General features: G+C 27.9%; 2 protein-coding genes across 2 annotated transcripts; both read right to left on the bottom strand.

The window, feature by feature from the left end:
* Positions 1–500: 500 nt before the first annotated feature.
* Positions 501–12,343, bottom strand: LOC145974156 (uncharacterized). Its single transcript, XM_083103986.1, has 8 exons — positions 12,205–12,343; positions 10,874–11,348; positions 10,106–10,336; positions 9,728–10,005; positions 5,536–5,718; positions 2,961–3,435; positions 941–1,171; positions 501–841 (listed from the first exon to the last, which is right to left on the bottom strand). The coding sequence occupies exons 1-8, from the start codon at positions 12,304–12,306 to the stop codon at positions 501–503; spliced, it is 2,316 nt and encodes a 771-aa protein (XP_082960112.1). The 5' UTR covers positions 12,307–12,343.
* Positions 12,344–13,007: 664 nt separating this feature from the next.
* Positions 13,008–22,327, bottom strand: LOC145974231 (uncharacterized). Its single transcript, XM_083104037.1, has 8 exons — positions 22,226–22,327; positions 20,906–21,380; positions 19,751–19,981; positions 19,376–19,653; positions 15,917–16,105; positions 14,609–15,077; positions 13,444–13,674; positions 13,008–13,348 (listed from the first exon to the last, which is right to left on the bottom strand). The coding sequence occupies exons 1-8, from the start codon at positions 22,325–22,327 to the stop codon at positions 13,008–13,010; spliced, it is 2,316 nt and encodes a 771-aa protein (XP_082960163.1).
* Positions 22,328–24,006: the final 1,679 nt, after the last annotated feature.

Genomic DNA, 24,006 nt, shown 5'->3' with positions numbered 1-24,006 from the left:
GATACAATTTCTAAATTGTAACCGTCGAGAAAATGTTTTTTTTTTCTTGAGCGGGATTGTGTGCGTTTGACTTGCCTATATGTGCGCACATTGTAATATTTTATCTCGATATTATTTAGTCAATAAGTAGCACAATTTCGATTTGTTCAAAGATGAAGATGCGGACAAATAAATATTGTTCTTATTATTCTATATACCAACAAAATTAATTGATGGAAAATTACGCGACACAGGTAAATAATTTTATCTATGTCCGAAAATATCTGTCTAAATTTAATTTAATAATGCATAAATAATAAATTTAATATGTGTATATTCTTGATATTAAGTAGGAAAAATTGATTTGGAACAAATAGATTAATGTGGATGATAAGTATATTGACGTGGCATTCCAGTAAACATTTTTTTATGTATTTCTATTTTAAAATCATTATATCATACTATTTCGAAAGTATAAAATGTTTGCAGTTACCAAATTTCTTTTAATTACATCTTATATTTCACACTTCAAGCATTATACGGAGTACAGACAAGTATGAAAAAGAGGTTTTTAAAATGCTCACATAAGTTGACAGATTGACTACGATGAAATTTCCAGCCTGCAACGTGACTGGAGATTTTGTCTGCATAAGAATAAAGATTACGTTTCTTGCCAATTTCCTAGGAAAACTATGCCAAGCACTTTGATAAATAGAAAGTCCTATCTCCTCCATTTCAGATTTCAAATAATTCCCGATAAAACTGTACAACGTTAGTTGTATCAGAAAGGCACTCAATGTCATTAAACTCTTTCCTATCATAACGATATCATTGACTTTCAACGCAAAGATGAATTGAAATCCTGAAAAGAATACTTGTCTGCTAAATGTAAATCTTTAATTTTATGAATTTATAATTCATATATTTCGCTAAACATAATCATAAGTGACATAATATTCACCCATTATACATAATAATATGCTGATGATGAATAGTTCTATTAGCAGTACGAAACTGATCAGATCAGCAAGTTCTCTGGCCAATGTTATTAGATAACAATGTCTTTGAATTAGCGCGTTGAAACGATCGTATATTCGTGGACTTGTGACATCGAAGTTCATGAAATGGAGTCTCAGAATGTTCACTTGACCGCAAACATGCAATATAATGTTGAGAAATAATGCGTCGTTACCTTTGGGAAATTGTGCCGAGTTGTCTTATTGCATTGAAATATATATATGCATTTATTATTCTATTGTAATTAAACATATTTTTTAAATTAAAAAATTAAATATGTATCACAAAAAATAACAAGTAATATTTCTTTTATGTTTTAATATATATGTTTAAAACATAATATCCTTTTTGCATAAGGCGCGAAAGTTTTTTTAAAATTTTGTTCCTCTTTTTAAATAAGTTGTAACTGTTCTTTTTTTAATTTTGTTTTTTTTTCAAACAAGCTGTAATTGGTTTTTAAAAATTGTTTTTTTTCTTCAAACAAACTGTAATGAAATATATCAAGGATACCATATATTATTTTCATTTGCATTTTTAATAAAAAAAAATTTGCCATTAAATGTAATATAATTAAATTACTAATTATTATACAGGGTGTCCCAAAAATCTCGGAACGGTCGAATATTTTATAAACTATGCACTTTAGAAAGAAATATTTCAGACAAAAGTTGTATGGCTTGAAGGGGGCCATAAGATGGTGTCATTGGTTTGACCTTGAAAAGTCGTTTGAAGGTCACGTGAAGGTCGCCTTCAATTTCTTAAATGGAACCCTCTATTTTTTATTATGTATTCTTATAGCTCATCTCGAGAGCTTTCCAAAACACTATAATAAAGTATTTCTTCATTGAGTACTTTTCGAGTTATGAGGCTTGAAATAATTTCTTAATTTTACATAAACCATAAAATATCTAGTAAAATATTCATTTTTCGATTATCTTACCTTAATACTTTTATGTACAAAATAATGAGAGGAATCAATTGGTGTAAAGAAAAAACATAGTTGTTTCGAAGAAAAAATATGTAATTTACAATTACCAAAGTACTTAATGAAGAAATACTTTATTACAGTGTTTTAGAAAGCTCTCGAGATGAGCTACAAGAATATGTAATAAAAAATAGGGGGTTCCATTTGAAAAAATTAAGTTGATCTTGAAATCTCCTTAATGCCTTCATCTATAAAAATATCGTTTGTACCATACGATGTCCCCCTCTGTGTCAAACATCTTTTGGTATAAAAATTTTTTCATAGCTCTTCAACTTTAGCTAATATTCACATCGGTCACTTTATATAAATCACCCTGTATATATATATATATATACATCCATGATCATATATTAAAATCACATTCAATTCTTCTGATATATATATATATATATATATATATATATATATATATATATCAGAAGAATTGAATGTGATTTTAATATATGATCATGGATCATTTTATTTTGAACAATTTACCATAGAACCACTCAAACTTCCGCGCTTCTGCAATATTTTCAATAAATGAAAAAATTAATATAATATAAATAAGATTAATAAAAATCTTTATATCAAGAATAACCCAGATAGCACAATACATTCTTATGATTCTCCTGAATATGTCCATGATAATTCAAGATATTTGTGTTGAATGTTTTAAGATGCCATTATAAATTTATTTTTTATGAAAATATAAAATATTTAATATGATTATTATGTTATGTGTAATCTTATGTGTTCAATATAATTTAGAAATCTTACGTATATATATATATATATATTATAATAAAATATAAATGTTTCACAAATATCTACTAGATAATCACAGGATGTTTGTAGGATATCCGTCCTATCTATTATATTGAATATTTTTTGGATTTTCAGATGACATTTATGTGCTATCTAGGAAACTTTTTATTTAAAAATTCTATACTAGATAAAATATACAATATAAAATAGGTAAATATTAGATAAATATTACCAAGATTTGTTGTAGTCGAAAATATCACTACAACAGTTTCGATAAGACAGGAGGTTATGTACATGCTTGTAGGAAAATTAAAATATTTCAGAGCGCATCTTGATGGCAGAGCGTATTTTAATATCATATCTTCATTCGTCATGTTAATCCGATTACTATGAACATAATCAAAAAAAGGAATTATCGCATATGTTAGACAACTAAGGTAAGAAAAGCCCATCATGGAACAGCAAAGAATTCTTCCTATAAAAGCATGTTTTCTCATAATGTCGCGATCTTTCGCGTTGTCAATCGTCAAATAATCGTTCAGAGCAGAATCGTAATTGATAATTAAACTATTTGCGTAAATGCGGAACCATGTCGTCTTCAGCAAACCGAGCAATCCGCAACAGATTATTGTCAGACAGTCTATATTCTGCTCTACGTCAGTACAGCCCATGTACAACTCCATGGAAGGCAAGATCACAATTAGGCTCTGTTGATACATTTTCCCATATATGATGTTTCGTGCTCAAAAGAATATCTCACTCCTAACTGAACAAATTCTTACTAATAAATATTCTATTAAAATGTCAATGCTACTTTTTCACTTTCATGCTTCTTTTCGCTCAATCTCTCTCATTTCTTTTCTTTCTCTTTCATTCTATAAAAGACGGTAAAAAAAGCGTTTTTTTTTAAGATTGACTCATAAATGCAAAGTGTTATACATATATTAATATATTTGTATATTTATATTTACTATTTATATATTATGCATACAGTTTTATATATGTCAATCTTTATATATAAAAATAACACAAAAATCTAATGTATATATATATATATATATATATATATATATATATAATTAAAATAATATACAGGGTGGACCATTTTAACCTTTAATGGAGAATAACTCGAAAACCAAGCCCGGGAGAGAAAAATGTTTCAGACAAAAGTTGTTTGGTTTCGAGGGGGCCATAAGATGGTATCATTGGTTTGACCTTGAAGAGTTATTTGAAGGTCACATGAAGGTCACCTTCAATTTCTTAAATGGAACCTACTATTTGTCATTGCATATTCTTGTAGCTTATCTCGAGAGCTTTCCAAAACACTATAATTAAGTACCTTTTCGTTAAGTACTTTTTGAGTTATGAGGCTTGAAATAATTTCTTAATTTTACATAAACCATAAAATATCTTGTAAAATATTCATTTTTCGATTATCTTACCTTAATACTTTTACGTACAAAATAATGAGAGGAATCAATTGGTGTAAAGAAAACACATAGTTGTTTTGAAGAAAAAATATGTAATTTGCAATTAACAATTCCATATTTTTTCTTAAAAACAACTATGTGTTTTCTTTACACCAATTGATTCCTCTCATTATTTTGTACATAAAAGTATTAAGATAAGATAATCGAAAAATGAATATTTTACAAAATATTTTACGGTTTATGTAAACTTAAGAAATTATTTCAAGCCTCATAACTCAAAAAGTACTTAACGAAAAGGTACTTAATTATAGTGTTTTGGAAAGCTCTCGAGATAAGCTACAAGAATATGCAATGACAAATAGTAGGTTCCATTTAAGAAATTGAAGGTGACCTTCATGTGACCTTCAAATAACTCTTCAAGGTCAAACCAATGATACCATCTTATGGCCCCCTCGAAACCAAACAACTTTTGTCTGAAACATTTTTCTCTCCCGGGCTTGGTTTTCGAGTTATTCTCCATTAAAGGTTAAAATGGTACACCCTGTATATGTAACAAAACTTATGTAAATAAAGGATTTCAAAATATAAAATACAAAAATACAGAAAATTTCAAAATATAAAATTTAGAAAACAAAATTTAATAGTATTTAGAATAGAAGTGATATTATACACTGAAGAAAAAATTCTGGGTAAATCTATGAGATGCATTTAGTAATGCATTTTTTGAAATATTTAGTTTTTATCATCAAGTATGATAATAATAACAAAATATTTAGTAATAGTTATAAATATTTTCCAAAAATAGTTATAAATATTTTACGTTTAATTGAGTTCACTAAATATTAAAAATAATTAAATAATTTCGTCTTAATCACCTATACGTTTAGTTGGAACTATTTCACCACAGCGGTGGGTAACATTTATCAAGTTTGGATTATTATAACCAAGCCTTTTTTTCAGTGTATAACTTTTATTTTACATATCGTTTGTGATCGTTACGATGGGATCATGGAATAAGTAATGTAGCTTCTTATAATAAGTAATCTAGCTCTTATGATATTTCGTGAGAAGAATCGTATCATTTTGATACATGTTTAAGAAAAAGTACACATAAATCATGAAACTTGAAACTTGAAATATTCTTATTGTTATAATTTTTGTAATGACTTACAACTGTGCTGATTTACAACTCATCTAAAGTGCTTTTACAGTTCACAAAAGCGTTTCATATCATTTGCGTTACCCAAAATTCAAAATATAAAATCTTGCTATGCTCATCGTTACACCGAAGTTTTCTCCAACCAATTGTAATATTCCGTGTCGTCTTCGAACGATCGCGAATATGTCAATGATTTTCGACTTCCAAAAGATACTTACCGCACAACAAGTGCCTAAGACACAACGTAAGAGCGAATAAATGTCATAAACTTGAAGCGGCCATACACCGATAGGCCATGTAATCATTTTGATAGGGGTCATCGCGTATGTAATATCGTCCTTCCATTGTTCAATTGCCATTGTCGAGATAATGACTCTAACTGATAACCAATGATCCGCTCGCTATATCGACACAACGCAAGTATTGCAACTCATTTTTTATTCAATATGAAAAGTATGCATCAGTCTGCCTTAAAGCATTATAGCAAAATGCAAATAACTACGCTCTTATAGGAAATATTGTTGTGTAAATATTTATATGATACAATTTTTCTAAATTGTTACCGTCCATCTATCAACTATTTTTTTTTTATTGCGTAGAACGATATTCGCATTTTTCGCTTACTTACATGCTTGCAGTGTATTGCATTTTTATTTCGATATTCGATTGGCTAACAATAATATATATAGCATAGATTCAAAAATGAAAATATAAGCAGTATCTTGCTTTTTTTATACTTCAAGTCAAAATTAATAGATAAAGAATTACGCGACACATGATGTAAGTAATTTTGTATGTTAGAAAATGTTTGTCCTCAAATTCAATATAACAATGCATTAATAGTAATTTTAAGTCCACTCGGAGAATGCGTAGAAGGAAGTGGCGTAACAATTATAATCTCGAAATTGGACGAGACACTTTGTTGCATATGATTCGGCTCGAATAAATTCTAAACCCGCGGCATACGATGCGAGTTTTGGTGTGAAATTGCATGATAATAGCGTGGTCTTAAGCAGATTCCTACAATTTTGTTTCTCTATTGATTTTGACTAAGAAATTTGAGGATAAATGTTTTTTGTTCTTATCATTTAATTAATCTTATCATTTAATCATTGTTTGTTATTTTACATTTTTATTACGTTATATTATCTTACCGCTGCTGTGAACATTACAAGCAGCTGAACATTTAAATTATACCATTTTGCAAAGGCCGTACATCAAGTAGCTTCACATCATCGATCTTATGGTAGAAAAGCTGTAATCTGTATTACTGTTCCAATTTGTCTTCCTTCATGTTTGGCGATTGCTAGTTTCGAAAATGGAAATTTGTGATTGTCTTGAATATTACATATTCGATCGGGTCAATGGCTTACATTTATCCCTCGCAAAAATAATTACTGTGGTTTGTACGCACACATTCTTTCCGCACAACGATCGGTCTTTAGGGTGGTGAAATAAGTGAAGTTTATCTATCACATCTTTTTGAAACATTCGATAATAAACAATTTTCTATTTTCTATTTTCATATGTAATAGATAATAACATAATAAATATAGCAAATTATAATAATAAATTTTGATGTCTTAATTTTACTAAAAATTTAAAATTTAACTAAAAAATCGAATGTACATAATTTATAAATATTTTTAGTAAAAAATACAAACATTTTAATAAAAAATTACAATAATAATTTATATGAACATATGGTATTATTTTTATTCTTCAGTATATGTAAGACACTTTAATGTAGTATAAAATAATATATAATAATGAGAAATAGATTTATTCTTAGAGTAAGGAAATAGGAAAAATTTGTCAAAAAATAATATCACGCTTTTTAGGATGAGACGTTTTATATAAGTGTTATAGACAAGAAAAAAAACCATATTTATAATTATTATTATTTGTGAATTAATATCTTGAAAGGCACTTTTTTATTTATATAATAATGATTCAACAAATGTACACACGAATATTATATAATATCTGATATATATATGTGTCTTGCAAAAATCTTTGTTTCACATTTAGAAATATGACCAATATATAAATTGTAGTGCATATGAAACCTGAGTATAGTATCATCGGAGTAAATATTTTGGATTTAAATGCATGTTTCTTCATGATCTTATAAGAATCATCATTCTTCGCGGACAATCGATTGCTGATAACAGTGTCAATATTTCTGGCAAGTTTTTTTTGATTGTCAATAATGTAGAAATTTTTCAGCATCAAAATTACTGTGCACGTGAAAAATAATATAATTATTTATACTAGCATCACGATGATACCCAGTAAACTTCATAAATAGGAAGCTGAAAATCATAAACTAATAATGATCCTTTAAAATTGTCTTAGAAAATACAGTCAACGTATATAATAAATGAGAAGATAGAAACAATAAAACATATTTATGGAATGTCTTCTAGTATCTTAATATTCCATAATAAACCTTCAAATTAAGACATTTTGTTGAATCTATTTATCTGACTACAAATGATGCATAAATTTTGTATTGTAAATAAATATACATTTAAGAAATTCAAGAAATATTTAGAAAAATATTTTATGAGTTTTTTAGATATATAAATTCTTGCAAAATTGAGTATCATCATATTTGCTGACTGCAACATGTTTTTATAATCTCTTTTTTCCTGCTAATATATCTTCATAAATATTACTAGACTCCATTGCATGATCGTGAACACCATCTTTTTTCGCAGGGGTCATTATTTTCATGAGGGGAAAAGACATATGCGATATCATCATTCCAAGAACACGCGAAGACATTATAGTAGTTATATAAATTGAACAGACAGTTCACAACAACTACTCTGATCGAAGTTCGTTCTTGCAAATTCTATGTTCAATTTGTGAATATTATCTTTATTATCGGACCGCGATGGATTGATAAAATATGATGCTTCCACGGGGTTCATATTTTATTAGCTGTAAAGGACATCTCAAAGGATAATAGGGTAAATGTAAAATAGGAATGTGTGTCTATACACTGTAAAATAAAATTAGATAATTAGAGAATTTAACTTGAAGAACTAGATTTTAAGAATACATAATTAATTAAGAAATTAATATTAATAATGAATATAAATTGATACTAATAAAAATTTGAGTATCATTTCATAATTTTCAACCCAATTTATTTCTTATATGATATATTTTCAGAAAAATGTATCAGTACGACATTAATTACTAATGAAAGAATCATGAAGTAAATAATAAAGCACATGCTATACATGGAAGAGAAATGAACTTTAAAATAAACTTTAAAAAAGCATCTTTGTTGATTAATTTCCAACAATTTACGGCTGTATCCGTTTACAATGTATGCGTCTGATGCGTTGCCATTATTTGACGATGTGAATAAGAAATGTTTTCGAACCAGAAATTTGACCATTTGAGTTATTATTGGGAAAATAAAATTTGTTGTTTAAAATATCCTAGTGACATCGTAAAAAAATGTTCTATCTATATCTTTAAATGCGATCACATTCGACGAAAATCATTAAAACGACATAAAAAATGTGTACCATGCAACAAGCGGCTAAAACGCATCTTATAAGCGAATAATCATAAATTTGAAGCGGACATCAATGGGCCACGTTAATAATTTGAAGATCATCGCCAATAACCAATATTCGGCACATTATATCGTTACATACAACGCAAGTATATATTCCAACTCGTTTATTATTCAACGTGTCATAATATTTAATTTAAAGTATATATGCTTATCGGTCTGTCTCTTTTAAAGCATTATGGCTAAATACAAATAACTACGTTTTTACGTAAAATTGTTATCAAGTAAAAATTTATATGATACCATTTTTCTAAATTGTTACTATATTGTCGAGCAAATATTTTTTTTGTTGAACGAGATCATGTGCGTTTAGCTTATGCGTACATTGTAGTACTTTATCTCGATATTGATTTGGCTAACTATAAGTAGGATAAATTCAATTGGTTCAAAGATGAGCATATGAGTAAATAAATATTGTTTTTACTATATCTATGTACCAACAAAATTAATTGATGGAAAATTACACGACATAAATAAATAATTTTACATATCCGAAAATATCTGTTTACAAATTTATTTTAATAATTGTTTGAATTGTATATATTATTGATTTTGTATAGGAAAAGTTGATTTGGAACAAATAGATTAATGTGAGTGATAAGTATATTGGCGTGGCATTTCAGTAAACATTTTTTGATATTTTATTTATATTTTTATGTATTTCTGTTTTAAAATCATTAAATTATTCTATTTCGAAAGTATAAAATGTTTACAGTTTTCAAGTATTTCTTTTAATTACATCTTACTTTTCACACTTCGAGCATTATACGAAGCACAGACAAATATGAGAAAGAAGTCTTTAAAATGCTCACATAAGTTGACAGATTGACTACGATGAAATTTCCAGCCTGTAACGCGACTGGAGATTTTGTCCGCATCAGAATAAAGATTATGTTTCTTGCCAATTTCCTAGGAAAACTGTACCAAGCACTTTGATAAATAGAAATCCCTATCTCTTCCATTTCAGATTTTAGATAATTCCCGATAAAACTATATAACGTTAGTTGTATCAGGAAAGCACTCAATGTCATTAAACTCTTTCCTATCATAACGATATCATTGACTGTCAATGCGAGGATGACCTGAAATCCTGAAAAGAATATTTGTTAGTTGAATGTAAATGTATTTCTTTATAAATATGTAATTTACATGTTTCGCTGAACAATCATAAGTGTCATAATAATAGTCACCCATTATACATATTAATATGCTGATAATGAATAGTTCTATTAGCAATACAAAACTACTTAAATCAGCAAGTTCTCTAGCTAGCATTATCAGGTAACAATGTCTTTGAATTAGCGCATTGAAACGATCATATATTCGTGGACTTGTAACATCGAAGTTTATGAAATGGAGCCTCAGAATGTTAACTTGACCGCAAATATGCAATGTAATGTTGAGAAACAATGCGTCGTTACCTTTAAAAAGTGCATTCATGTACCGATTAACTTATTGCATTAAAATACACATTTATATTTATTATTCTATTGTAATTAAAGCTAATTTTTGTAGTTAAAAGATATGTATCACAAAATATAACAAATAATATTTTTCTTATGTCTAATATACATATATTTGAAACATAATATTTTTTGCATAGGCGCAAGTTTTCTAAAAATTTAAAGTTCCTTTTAAATAAGCTGTAACGAAACACGTTAAAACTGTCATATATAATTATTTTTACATTGTTTAATTAAAAAAAAGATTCTACCATCTAATTTATTATGCATAATTAGGAGAACTGGAAGGTTTTGAAATATATTAATGGAATAATTTGCCATATAAAATCATGCACACTGTAGCGTCTTTGCAACGTTTTCCATATCCAAGAAAAAAAATGCATAATAATAATAAAACTAGTAAACACATATATGTATGAAGAATAATAAACTTTCATTTACATTTGTGATATTGATTAAAACATAAAATAAACATGTAAATTAGATAAATATTACCAAGATTTGCTGTGGCTGCTATGATTAGTATAACAGCTTCGACGAGACAGGAGATTTTATACAAGCTCGTTGGAAAATTGAAATATTCCAGAGCGCATCTCGATGGTATTGCATATTTCGATACCGTATCTCCATTCGTTATGTTAATAAAATTATCTTGATTGTAATTCAAAAAAGGAGTTACCCCATATATTAGACAACTAAAATAAGTAAAGGCCAGTAAGGAAAGGCAAAGAATCCTTCCTACGAAAGAATGTTTTCGCATAATGTCGCGCTCCTTTATATTGTCAATCGTTAGATAATCGTTTAGAGCAGAGTTGTAATTGATAATTAAACTATTTGCATAAATGCGGAACCATGTCGTCTTCAGTACACCGAGCAATCCACAACAGATTAGTGTCAGACAGTCTATATTCTCCTCTATGTCAGTACAGCCCATGTATAACTCCATGGAAGGCAAGATCACAATTAAGCTCTGTTGATATATGTCCCATATATGATATTCCGTGCTCAAAAGAATATATTTCATTCCTAACTCAATAATTTTTACTAATAAATATTCTATTAAAATGCGAATGCTACTTTCTGAATTTCATGCTTCTTTTCGCACAATTTTTCACAACTTTTTCTTTCCTTTTCATTCTATAAAAGACGGTATGAAAAAACGTTTTTTTTTTCAGATTAATTTATAAATGCAAAGCACTACATATATATAACAATGTAATTGTATATTTACTATTTGTATATTGTGTATACAATTTTATGTCACAATCTCTAGATAAAAACAACATAAAAATGTATATTATTGAAATAATATATGTTAATTATAATATTTGACAAAATTTGTGTAAATAAAAAATTTCTCTCCTTCAAAATATGACACACCAAAATATAATAAAATTTAATATTATTGAGAATCTAAATGACATTATATATAATTATTTTATTTCATATACGATCGTTATACTAGAACCATGAAATAAATAATGTAGTACACGCTGCTGTCATGATATTTCATGAGAAGGATCGTATTATTTTTATACATGCTTAAGAAAAAATGCATAAATCATGAAACTTAAAAAACAATATTTCTTGTTATTTTTTAATGTGTGACTTACAATCATGCTGATTTACAACTCATCTGAAATGTTATAGCTGATAAAAACTTTTCACCATATACATTATCCAAAATTCAAAATATAATATCTTGTTCATCGTTATGTCGAAATTTTCTCCAGAGAGTTGCAATATCAACGTAGGTAATATACTCCGTGTTGTCTTCGAACAATCGCGAATATGTCAATGATCTTCGAGTTCCAAAAGATACTTACCGCACAAAAAGTAGCTAAGGCACAACGAAATAGCGAATAAATGTTATAAACTTGAAGGGGCCATACACCGATAGGCCATGTAATCAATTTGAAAGGAGTCATCGCGTGTACAATATCGTGCTTCCATTGTTCAATTGCCATTGTCGACATAATGACTCTAACTGATGCCAATAACTGATGATCCATTCGCTATATCGACACGACGCAGATATGCCAACTCATTTTTTATTCAACATGAAAAGTATGCATGCCTATCAGCCTATCTCTCTTAATCCATTAATGCAAATAACTGTGTTTTTATGGAAAATGTCGTTGAATAAAAATTTATAACACATTTTCCAAATTGTTACCGTCTCTTGCGAGCAACTACTTTGTTGAGCAGACTTATGTATATTTTGCTTATCTATATGCACACTATATTTACCTCGATATTCGTTTGGCTAACAATAAGTCGTATAAATTCAATTTGTTCAGATGTGAAGATATGAATAAATAATTTTTTTTTATTCTACAAGCCAACAAAAATTAACTGATAGACACTTACGCGATACAAGTAGGTAATTATTGAAAATTCATCTTCAATTTCAATATAAAAATATATTAATAGTAAAAAAAATTCAGATATGTGCATATTATTGATAGTGATAGGAAATACTTATTTGGTACAAGAACTTATATGGATAATAAGTTTATTTACTTGGCTTTTTAATAAACACTTCTTCATTCTATTTTGAAAGTATTACATGGTTTCTATTTTAAACTTATCAAATATTTACAGATTTTTTTCATTCTCACTTTATACTTTACACTCCGACTATTATACGAAGTACAGACAAATACGAAAAAGAGGTTTTTAAAATATTCACATAAGTGGACAAATTGATTACAATGTAATTTCCAGCCTGCAACATGACTGGGGATTTTGTCTGCATAAGAATAAGAATTACGTTTTTTGCCAATTTTTTAGGAAAATTATACCAAGCACTTTGATAAAGAGAGAATCCTATCTCTTCCATTTCAGATTTCAAATAATTCCCGATAAAACTATACAATGTTAGTTGTATCAGAAAGACACTCAATGCCATTAAACTCTTTCCTATCATTACGGTGTTACTGACTTCCAACGCGAAGATAAATTGAAATCCTGAAAAGAATATATATTTGTCTGCTGAATGTAAATCTTTTTTTATAAATGTGTAACTTACATATTTTGCTGAATAATGATAATATTATATTCACCCGTTATGCATAATAATATGCTGATAATGAATAGTTCTATGAGCAATACGAAACTGATCAGATCGGCAAGTTCTCTGGCCAGCGTTATTAGGTTTTGATGTCTTAGAATTAATGCGTTAAAGCGATCATAGATTCGCGGACTTGTGACATCAAAATTGATAAAATGGATCCTCAGAATGTTTATTTGACCGCAAATATGCAATGTAATGTTGAGAAACAACCCGTCGTTACCTTTAAAAAATGCATCCATGAACGAATTTAAGTTATTGCATTGATATACAACACGGTACTTATTATTCTATTGCAAATAAATTTATTTTTGTAATTAAAAATATATATTACCGATGGGATAAAATGTCTTACTAATAAATTCGAAGTTGCACGTTTTCGAACGCTCTATAATTACTTTAGATAAAACAATATTTTAAAAATATCCTTGAAGTTGACAAATTTTATAAACTGACTTTTTAATCATAAAGTTTGAATGCTACTTGTAAAAATTCGATTCTTTACGACTTGATTTTTTCGATTCTTTAAAAAGTGCTTATAAATACAATACATTTTAAATCGTGCAAGTATTCATTCTCCAACATTTGAATATAATTTTTCTGCATTCGATTACTTTACAAGTACAATATTATTTTTTAAGAGTATTAATCAAATCCTAGAAAATAAAATTTGTTTATTGGACTAGACTTGGATTTTTAAATGTATATTGAACTTGATCCCATCTCTGATATGTATCACAAAATATAAATAAATAATATTGTTTTTATTATAGTGCATTGTTATTATATTGCATTGCATAAGGTGTAAAAATTTTTTAAAAATTTAAAGTTTTTCTTTAAACAAATAGTATTGATACACGTTAAAACTATCATATATAATTATTTTTATTTATATTGTTTAATAAAAAAGAATCTGCTATCTGATCTATTATATCTGATCAGGAAAAACTGGAAGATTTTGAAGTACAAAATCAATGAAATGGTTTGTCGTAAAATCATGCAAGCTTTAGCACATTTACAATGTTTTCAACCAAAAAAAGTGCATAATATTAATAACATTAGTAAATTAATAATAAACTTCTTAATTAATAAACTTTTGAATACAAAAATTTTTATTTCGAATCTATATGTATAATCGAAACATAAGTAAATATTACCAACATTGGCTGTAGCCGCCAGTATCATTATAACAGTTTCGAAGAAACAGGAGATTTCATACATGCTTGTTGGAAAATTAAAATATTCCAGAGCGCATCTTGATGGCAATCCATATTCCAATATTATATTCTCGTTTTTAATCTGATTACTTTTATCGTAATCCAAAAGCGGAATTATTCCATACATTACGCAACCAAAATAACAAAAGCCCAACATAGAACAGCAAAGAAACCTTCCTATAAAGGCATGCTTTCTCATGATGTCGCGCTCCTTTGCGTTCTCAATCGTCAGATAATCGTTCAGAGCAGAGTTGTAATTATCAATTAAATTTTTTGCATAAATGCGGAACCATGCCATCTTCAGCACACCGAGCAACCCACAACATATTATTGTTAGACTTGCTATATTCTGGTCTACATCAGTACAGCCCATATATAGCTCCATGGAAGGCAAGATCACAGCTAGGCTCTGTTGATTGACATTTTCCCATACATGATGTTTTAAGCTCAAAAAAAGATATCTCACTCCTAACTCAATAAAGTTTTACTAATAAATATTCTATTAAAATGTAAATTCTATTTTCTCATTCTCTATTTTTCTTAAATTCTTTAAATTTCTTTCTCTCTTTCTCTCTCTCTGTTTTTCACTCTATAAAATATGATATAAATAAAGTATTTTTTTTCGGACTTATTTATAAATGCAATACATATAATCGTATATTTGTATATTTACTATTTATACATTTAATTTTATGAAATATTTAAATATTATAATAAAAATGTAAATTATATACTGAAATAATATATGCGTGTAATAAAATTTGTATAAATAAAAAATTTTTTCTCTTTAAAATATAAAACACATAAAAAACGAAATTTAATTACTTAGAATTTGTGACATTTTATCAGATTATTTATTTTGTTTCACAAACGATTGTTATATTGGAATCATGAAATAAGTTATGTAGTATATGATACTTCGTGAAAAATATCGTATCATTTTATACATAATTAAAAAAAACATGTAAATTATAAAAATAAAGAAATCTATATTATTGTTAGAATTTTTCAATGACAATCGTGCTGATTTACAACTCATCTAAATTGTTACAGATTGCAAAAATTATGATATGCATTATCAAGAACTGCAAAATCTTGTTATCTCCATCGTTATGCCGAAGTTTTTCCAGAACGTTGCAATATCGATGTTGAAAATATTCTTCGTCGTCTTCGTACGATCGCGAATTGTGTGTATGTATGTGTCTGATCTTTAAGTGTATGTATGATCTATGAGTTTAAGATACTTACCGCACAACAAGTGCTTAAGACACTACGCAACAGCGAATAAATATTATGGATTTGAAATGGCCATATGCCGATAGGCCACGTAATTATTTTGAAAGGGGTCATCGCGTATGCGATATCATCCTTCCATCGTTCTCTTGCCATTGTCGATATAATGACTTTAACTGATGCCAATAACCGATGATCAGCTTGCTACATCGATGCAACACAAGTACTTCATCTCATTTTTTATTCAACATGACAAGTATACATGCTTATCAGTCTCTATACTCTTAAAGCATTATAACTAAGTGGGAGCCTAACTACGTTTTTACGTAAAATTGTCGTAGAGTAAAAATTTATACAGTACAATTTTTTCTAAGTTGTTTCCGTTCATCAAGCAACTATATTTCTTTTGTTGGACAGAATCATGTGCGCGTTTTGCTTACTTATATATATACGCACATTGCATTACATTTTAGCACATTGTACTACATTTTAGTCGATATTCGTGTGCTTAGCAATAAGTATAGTATAAATTCAATCTGTGTCAAAAATGAAAAACAAATAACTTATTTTTTTATACTACAGAACAATAAAATTAACAAATAAACAATTACGTGACATATAGCGTAAGTAAATTTTTATATCAGAAAAACAAAGTTTGTCCTAAGATTCAATATAATAATTGCAATAATAATAGTTTAATAATAATTTTATGTTTAGAACCAGAAGAAACGAAGGAAGATCACAATTATAATTTCAAAATCAGATACTTTGAATATAATTCATGTTGAATAAATTTTTAGACTCGAAAGACAGGTAAATGACTGTTTGAATCACAATTATGTTGTTCTATTGAACATACACTAGGTCTCTTTTTGATAAGAAGAGAATCTCATCTCTTTTGCGGAGGACGAATCTTCGTGCGATCTTAGAACTGGGAATGAAAACGAATTAGTGAGTAGAAAATAATTAAAAAAAAAATTTTTTGAATTTATTCTGAAAAATATTTTTCAATTCATATACATGATTTTATATCTAGTAATAAATTTATTATTAAACTCTTGTATGTGTATACGTGTGTGTTTGTTTCGCGGGTTACGATAGTACGGAGTGATTTTAATATTAAACTCTTAGATTTTAACTGGATTACAATTTTATTTTTTTTTCATTTTAATAAACGTAAATTAAATGGGTTGTGAAAGTATGTGCGAAAAAAGTTAATGGAATTGATAATTTTATCTACTATAGCAAAGAAAGTAAGTCATTGGATTTAGAAAATAAATAAGAGAATAGAAGGTCGACAAATATTGATTAATTTAAATAGCTAAGAAAATTTAATTGTAATGAAAAAAGGATAGAAGGAAGATTATGTTACTATTTGGGTTGATTCTTTTGATATATTGGTGACATGACACAAACGATTGAATTAGGAATCAAACCCGAATCTTTCCACTTTCCATGCAACCACTATTGCCATTGAATTGACAACAGATCTCACATCTTATGCCGCTTTTACAATACAGTACTTTCGCTCTTATGCAATGTCGCATAATCAGTAAAAAATTGCACTTTAATAAAATTGGTATAAGAGTTTCATAAGAATAAACTTAATAAAATTATACAGGATGTCCCATCACTTCCGTAAAATACTTTAATAGTATACGGTAGAGATAAAATAGAATCAAAAATTTTAATACGAAAATGTTAAGTCTGCAACAACTTTTGACTTATAAGCGATGAAAGTTTGCCAATGATATCGCACAGAACTCATGCATTCAGCTCCATAAGTACACTTACACCCGTTCTATTAGCTGTTATTGATTATTTCATGTCAGATGATACTGATTTTACTGCATGGCTGATTTTTTATTTTAATTTATAATGAAAATAGATTCCTACAAATATTAGATTAAAAAGAAATGTATCACATTTTTCAAATATGTGCAAAAACATTTTATAATTCTGTTTAAATATAATACTTAATCGATTATTTAAACTTTTATTTAAAAAAGAAAGCTTTTTGTATATTAATTACAATTTATTATATTAATTAATAATAAACACTCACATAAGAAACGATAAAATCAGCTGTGTAGAATCAATATCACTTAACATGAAAAAATCAATAACAATTGACAGATCGATACGTGTATAAATGTAGTTACAAGCCCGAACGCGCGAATTCTACGCGACATCATTGGCAAACTTTAATCGTTTATAACTCAAAAACTATTGCAGCATCAATATTTTCGTATTAGAATTTTTGACTCTGTTTTATCTCTAGAGTACGTTATTAAAGTATTGTGAGACAACCTGTATATGTAAAATAATAAACTATTAAGAAAATTTTTGTTTCCAAGAAATATCGGATAACACACAAAATACTCACAGAAAATTAAATCAATATTACCAAGATTAGTTATACTCGCCAGTATCATTATAACACTCGACGAAACAGAAAATTTTATACATGCATCTTGGAATATTCCAGAGCACATCTTGACGACAGTGCATACATCAATATTATATCTTCATTCGTTATGTTAATTCTATTACCTTGGTCATAATCCAAAAAGAATGGAATTATTCCATATATTAGGCAACTAAGGTAAGAAAAGTCCAACATGAAGCAGCAAAGAATTCTTCCTATAAAAACATGTCTTCTCATAATATCGCGATCTTTTCTATTGTCAATCGCCAGATAATCGTTCAGAACAGAGCCATAATTGTATCATTCTTATATTGTTTACTTGTCATTGTCGAGACAATGGCTCTAAATGATGCCAATAACCGATTATCCAATCGCTATATCGACACAAGTATTCCAATTCATTTTTTATTCAACATGAAAAGTATGCATGCTTATCAGTTTATTTCTCTTAAACCATTAATACAAATAATTGTGTTTTTATGGAAAATGTCGTTGAATAAAAATTTATAATACTTTTCCAAATTGTTGCCGTTTCTTGCGAGCGACTACTTTTATTGTTGAGCAGACTTATGTATGTTTTGCTTATCTATATGCACATTATTTACTCGATATTCGTTTGGCTAACAATAAGTCGTATAAATTCAATTTGTTCAGATGTGAAAATATGAATAAATAATTTTTTTTTATTCTACAAGCCAACAAAAATTAACTGATAGACACTTACGCAACGCAAGTAGGTAATTATTGAAAATTCATCTTCAATTTCAATATAAAAATATATTAATAGTAAAAAAAATTCAGATATGTGCATATTATTGATATTGATGGGAAATACTTATTTGGTACAAGAATTTATATGGATAATAAGTTTATTTACTTGGCTTTTTAATAAACACTTCTTCATTCTATTTTGAAAGTATTATATGGTTTCTATTTTAAATTTATCAAATATTTACAGATTTTTTTCATTCTCACTTTATACTTCACACTCCGACTATTATACGAAGTACAGACAAATACGAAAAAGAGGTTTTTAAAATGTTCACATAAGTGGACAAATTGATTACAATGTAATTTCCAGCCTGCAACATGACTGGGGATTTTGTCTGCATAAGAATAAAAATTACGTTTCTTGCCAATTTTTTAGGAAAATTATACCAAGCACTTTGATAAATAGAGAGTCCTATCTCTTCCATTTCAGATTTCAGATAATTCCCGATAAAACTATACAATGTTAGTTGTATCAGAAAGAGACTCAATGCCATTAAACTCTTTCCTATCATTACGGTGTTATTGACTTTCAACGCGAATATAAATTGAAATCCTGAAAAATATACAAAATATTTGTTTGTTGAATGTAAATCCTTTTTTATAAATGTGCAACTACATATTTTGCTGAATAATCATAATATTATATTCACCCGTTATGCATAATAATATGCTAATAATGAATAGTTCTATAAGCAATACGAAACTGATCAGATCGGCAAGTTCTCTGGCCAGCGTTATTAGGTTTTGATGTCTTAGAATCAATGCGTTAAAGCGATCGTAGATTTGCGGACTTGTGACATCAAAATTGATAAAATGGATCCTCAGAATGTTTATTTGACCGCAAACATGCAATGTAATATTGAGAAACAACCCGTCGTTACCTTTAAAAAATACATCCATGAACGAATTTATGTTATTGCATTGATATAAAACACAGTACTTATTGTTCTATTGCATATAAATTTGTATTTGCAATTAAAGATATGTATTTTAGCGATGGGATAAAATGTCTTATTAATAAATTCGAATTTGCACATTTTCGAACACTCTATAGTTACTTTAGATAAAACAATATTTTAAAAATATACTTGAAGTTGACAAGTTTTATAAATTGATTTTTTAATCATAAAGTTTGAATGCTACTTGTAAAAAATTCGATTCTTTACGACTTGATTTTTTCGATTCTTTAAAAAGTGCTTATAAATACAATACATTTTGAATCGTGCAAGTATTCATTCTCCAACATTTGAATATAATTTTTTTACATTTGATTACTTTACAAGTACAATATAAAACATATTTTTTAAAAGTATTAATCAAATCCTTGAAAACAAAATTTGATTATTGGATTCGACTCGAATTTTTAAATGTATATTGAATTTGATCCCATTTCTGATATGTATCACAAAATATAACAAATAATATTGTTCTTATATTATAATGCATTGCATAAGGCGTAAAAGTTTTTTAAAAATTTTCAGTTTCTCTTTAAACAAATAGTATTGATACACGTTAAAACTATTATATATAATTATTTTTATAGATATCATTTTAAAAAATCCGCTACCTGATCTATCATGTCTGATCAGGAAAACTGGAAGATTTTGAAGCATGAAATCAATGAAATGGTTTGTCGTCACGCAAACTTTAGCACCTTTACAATGTTTTTAACCAAAAGGAAATACATAATATTAATAAAATTAGTAAAAATATAGTAATTAGTAAAATTAGTTTATTTATGTAGACTAAACTTTTAAATACAACAATTTTTATTTCTATGTAATATCAAAACAAGTAAATATTACCAAAATTTGCTGTAGCTCCTATAGTTAATATAACAGCTTGGATGAGACAGGAGATTTTATACATGCTCGTTGGAACATTGAAATATTCTAAAACGCATCTCGATGGAATTGGATATTTCAATATCGTATCTCTATTCGTTATGTTAATGCGATTATCTTGATTGTAATTCAAGAAAGGAGTTACCCCATATATTACGCAACCAAAATAACTAAAGCCCAACATGGAACAGCAAAGAAATCTTCCTATAAAGGCATGTTTTCTCATGATGTCGCGCTCCTTTGTGTTCTCAATCGTCAGATAATCGTTCAGAGCAGAGTTGTAATTATCAATTAAATTTTTTGCATAAATGCGAAACCATCCCATCTTCAGCACACCGAGCAACCCACAACAGATTATTGATAGACATGCTATATTCTGTTCTACATCAGTACAGCCCATATGTAGTTCCATGGAAGGCAAGATCACAACTAGGATCTGTTGATTTCCCCATATATGATATTTACAAAAAAACATGTCTCACTCCTAACTCAATGAATTTTTACTAATAAATATTCTATTAAAGTGCAAATCCCCTATTTTCTCATTCTTATAATTCTTTTCTTAAATTCTTTAAATTTCTTTCTCTCTTTCTCTCTCTGTCTTTCACTCTATAAAATATGATATAAATAAAGTATTTTTTTTCGGACTTATTTATAGATGCAAAGCATTGTACATATAATCGTATATTTGTATATTTACTATTTATATATTTAATTTTATGAAGTCCTTAAATAGTGTAATAAAAATGTAAATTACTAAAATAATATATGCGTGTAATAAAATTTGTATAAATAGAAAACTTTTTTTTTAAATATAAAAAAACATAAAGAAACGAAATTTAATATTATTTAGAATTTATGTGACATTTTATGTCAGATTATTTATTTTGTTTCACATACGATTGTTATATTGGAACCATGAAATAATTTACGTAGTACATGATATTTCGTGAAAAATATCGTATCATTTTATACATAATTAAAAAAACATGTAAATTATAAAAAAAAAGATATCTTTCTTATTGTTAAAATTTTTCAACGACTTACAATCGTGCTGCTTTACAACTCATCTAAATTGTTACAGCTGGCAAAAGCTATGATATGCATTATCAGGAACTGCAAAATCTTGTTATCTCCATCGTTATGCCGAAGTTTTTCCAGAACATTGCAATTTCGATGTTGAAAATATTCTTCGTCGTCTTCGTATGATCGCGAATTGTGTGTATGTATGTGTCTGATCTTTGAGTGTATGTATAATCTTGAGTTTCAAAAGATACTTACCGCACAACAGGTGCCTAAGGCACTACGCAACAACGAATAAATATTATAGATTTGAAGTGGCCATATGCCGATAGGCCACGTAATTATTTTGAAAGGGGTCATCGCATATGCGATATCATCCTTCCATCGTTCTCTTGCCATTGTCGATATAATGACTTTAACTGATGCCAATAACCGATGATCCGCTTGCTATATCGATACAACGCAGGTACTTCATCTCATATTTTATTCAACATGAGAAGTATACATGCTTATCAGTCTCTATACTCTTAAAGCATTATAACTAAGTGGAAGCGTAACTATGTTTTTACGTAAAATTGTCATTGAATAAAATTTATATAGTACAATTTTTTCTAAGTCGTTTCCGTTCATCAAGCAACTATATTTTTTTTGTTGGACGGAATTATATGCGCGTTTTGCTTATTTATATACTCGCACATTGTATTACATTTTAGCACATTGTACTACATTCTAGTTGATATTCGTGTGGCTAAAAATAAGTATAGTAGAGATTCAATCTGTGTCAAAAATGAAAAACAAATAACTTATTTTTTTATACTACGGAACAATAAAATTAACAGATAAACAATTACGTGACATATAACGTAAGTAAATTTTCATATCAGAAAATGTCTGTCCTAAGATTCAATATAATAATTGCAATAATAATAGTTTAATAATAATTTTACGTTTAGAACCAGGAGAAACATGGATCGAAGGAAAATTACAACTATAATTCCAAAATCAGATACTTTGTTGAATATAACTCATGTTGAATAAATTCTTAGACTCGAAAGACAGATAAATGACTGTTTGGATTACAGTTATGTTGTTGTATCATATATACTCGATCTCTTTTTGATAAGAAGAGAATCTCATCTTGCTTGCAGAAGACGGGTATCTTAGAACTGGGAATGAAAACAAGTTAGTGAGTAGATAATAATTAAAAAAAAAATTTTTTTAATTTATTCTGAAAAATATTTTTCAATTCATATACATGATTTTATATCCAGTAATAAATTTATTATTAAACTCTTGCATGTGCATATGTGTGTGTGTGTGTGTGTGTGTGTGTGTGTTTGTTTGTTTCGCGGGTGTTACGATAGTACGGAGTGATTTTAGTATTAAACTCTTAGATTTTAACTGGATTACAATTTTATTCTTTTTTCTTTTTAATAAACGTAAATTAAATGGGTTGTGAAAGTATGTGTGAAGAAAGTTAATAGAATCGATAATTTTAACATCTACTATAGCAAAGAAAATAAGTCATTGGATTTAGAAAATAAATAAGAGAATAGAAGATTGTCAAAAATTGATTAATTTAAATAGCTAAGAAAATTTATTTAATTCTAATGAGAAAAGGATAGAAGGAAGATTACGTTATTATTTAGGCTGATTCTCTTGATATATTAGTGATATGACACAAATGACTTAATTAGGAATCAAACCCGAATCTTTCCGCTTTCCGAGCAACCATTCTTGCCATTGAATTTACAACAGATCTCACATCTTATGCCGCTTTTACAGTTATAAAGTGATGTGACTTAAGATCGACGTTAGACTCTCACTCAATGGATGCAATGCCAGCTGCCATAAAGAGGGTCAGCTATAGTGATTCCTCTATCCTACTATTTTTTCCTAAAAACTTGTAGCACGTCTTCAGAGAAATATGATCGACCGACATATATCCCATAGATCCATTGATTTCTTTATGTATATTATTATGTATATTATTGAAATTACATAGGAAAAATTGTTTTGCTAAACAGTCTATGGGTATA

This window comes from Camponotus vicinus, unplaced genomic scaffold (genome assembly GCF_025532165.1).
Source record: "Camponotus vicinus isolate PSW18456_S1 unplaced genomic scaffold, iyCamVici1.0 SCAF_1, whole genome shotgun sequence".
Lineage (NCBI taxonomy): Eukaryota > Metazoa > Arthropoda > Insecta > Hymenoptera > Formicidae > Camponotus > Camponotus vicinus.
The sequence above is the reverse complement of the archived record's forward strand: the minus strand, read 5'-3'. Positions and strand labels throughout refer to the sequence as shown.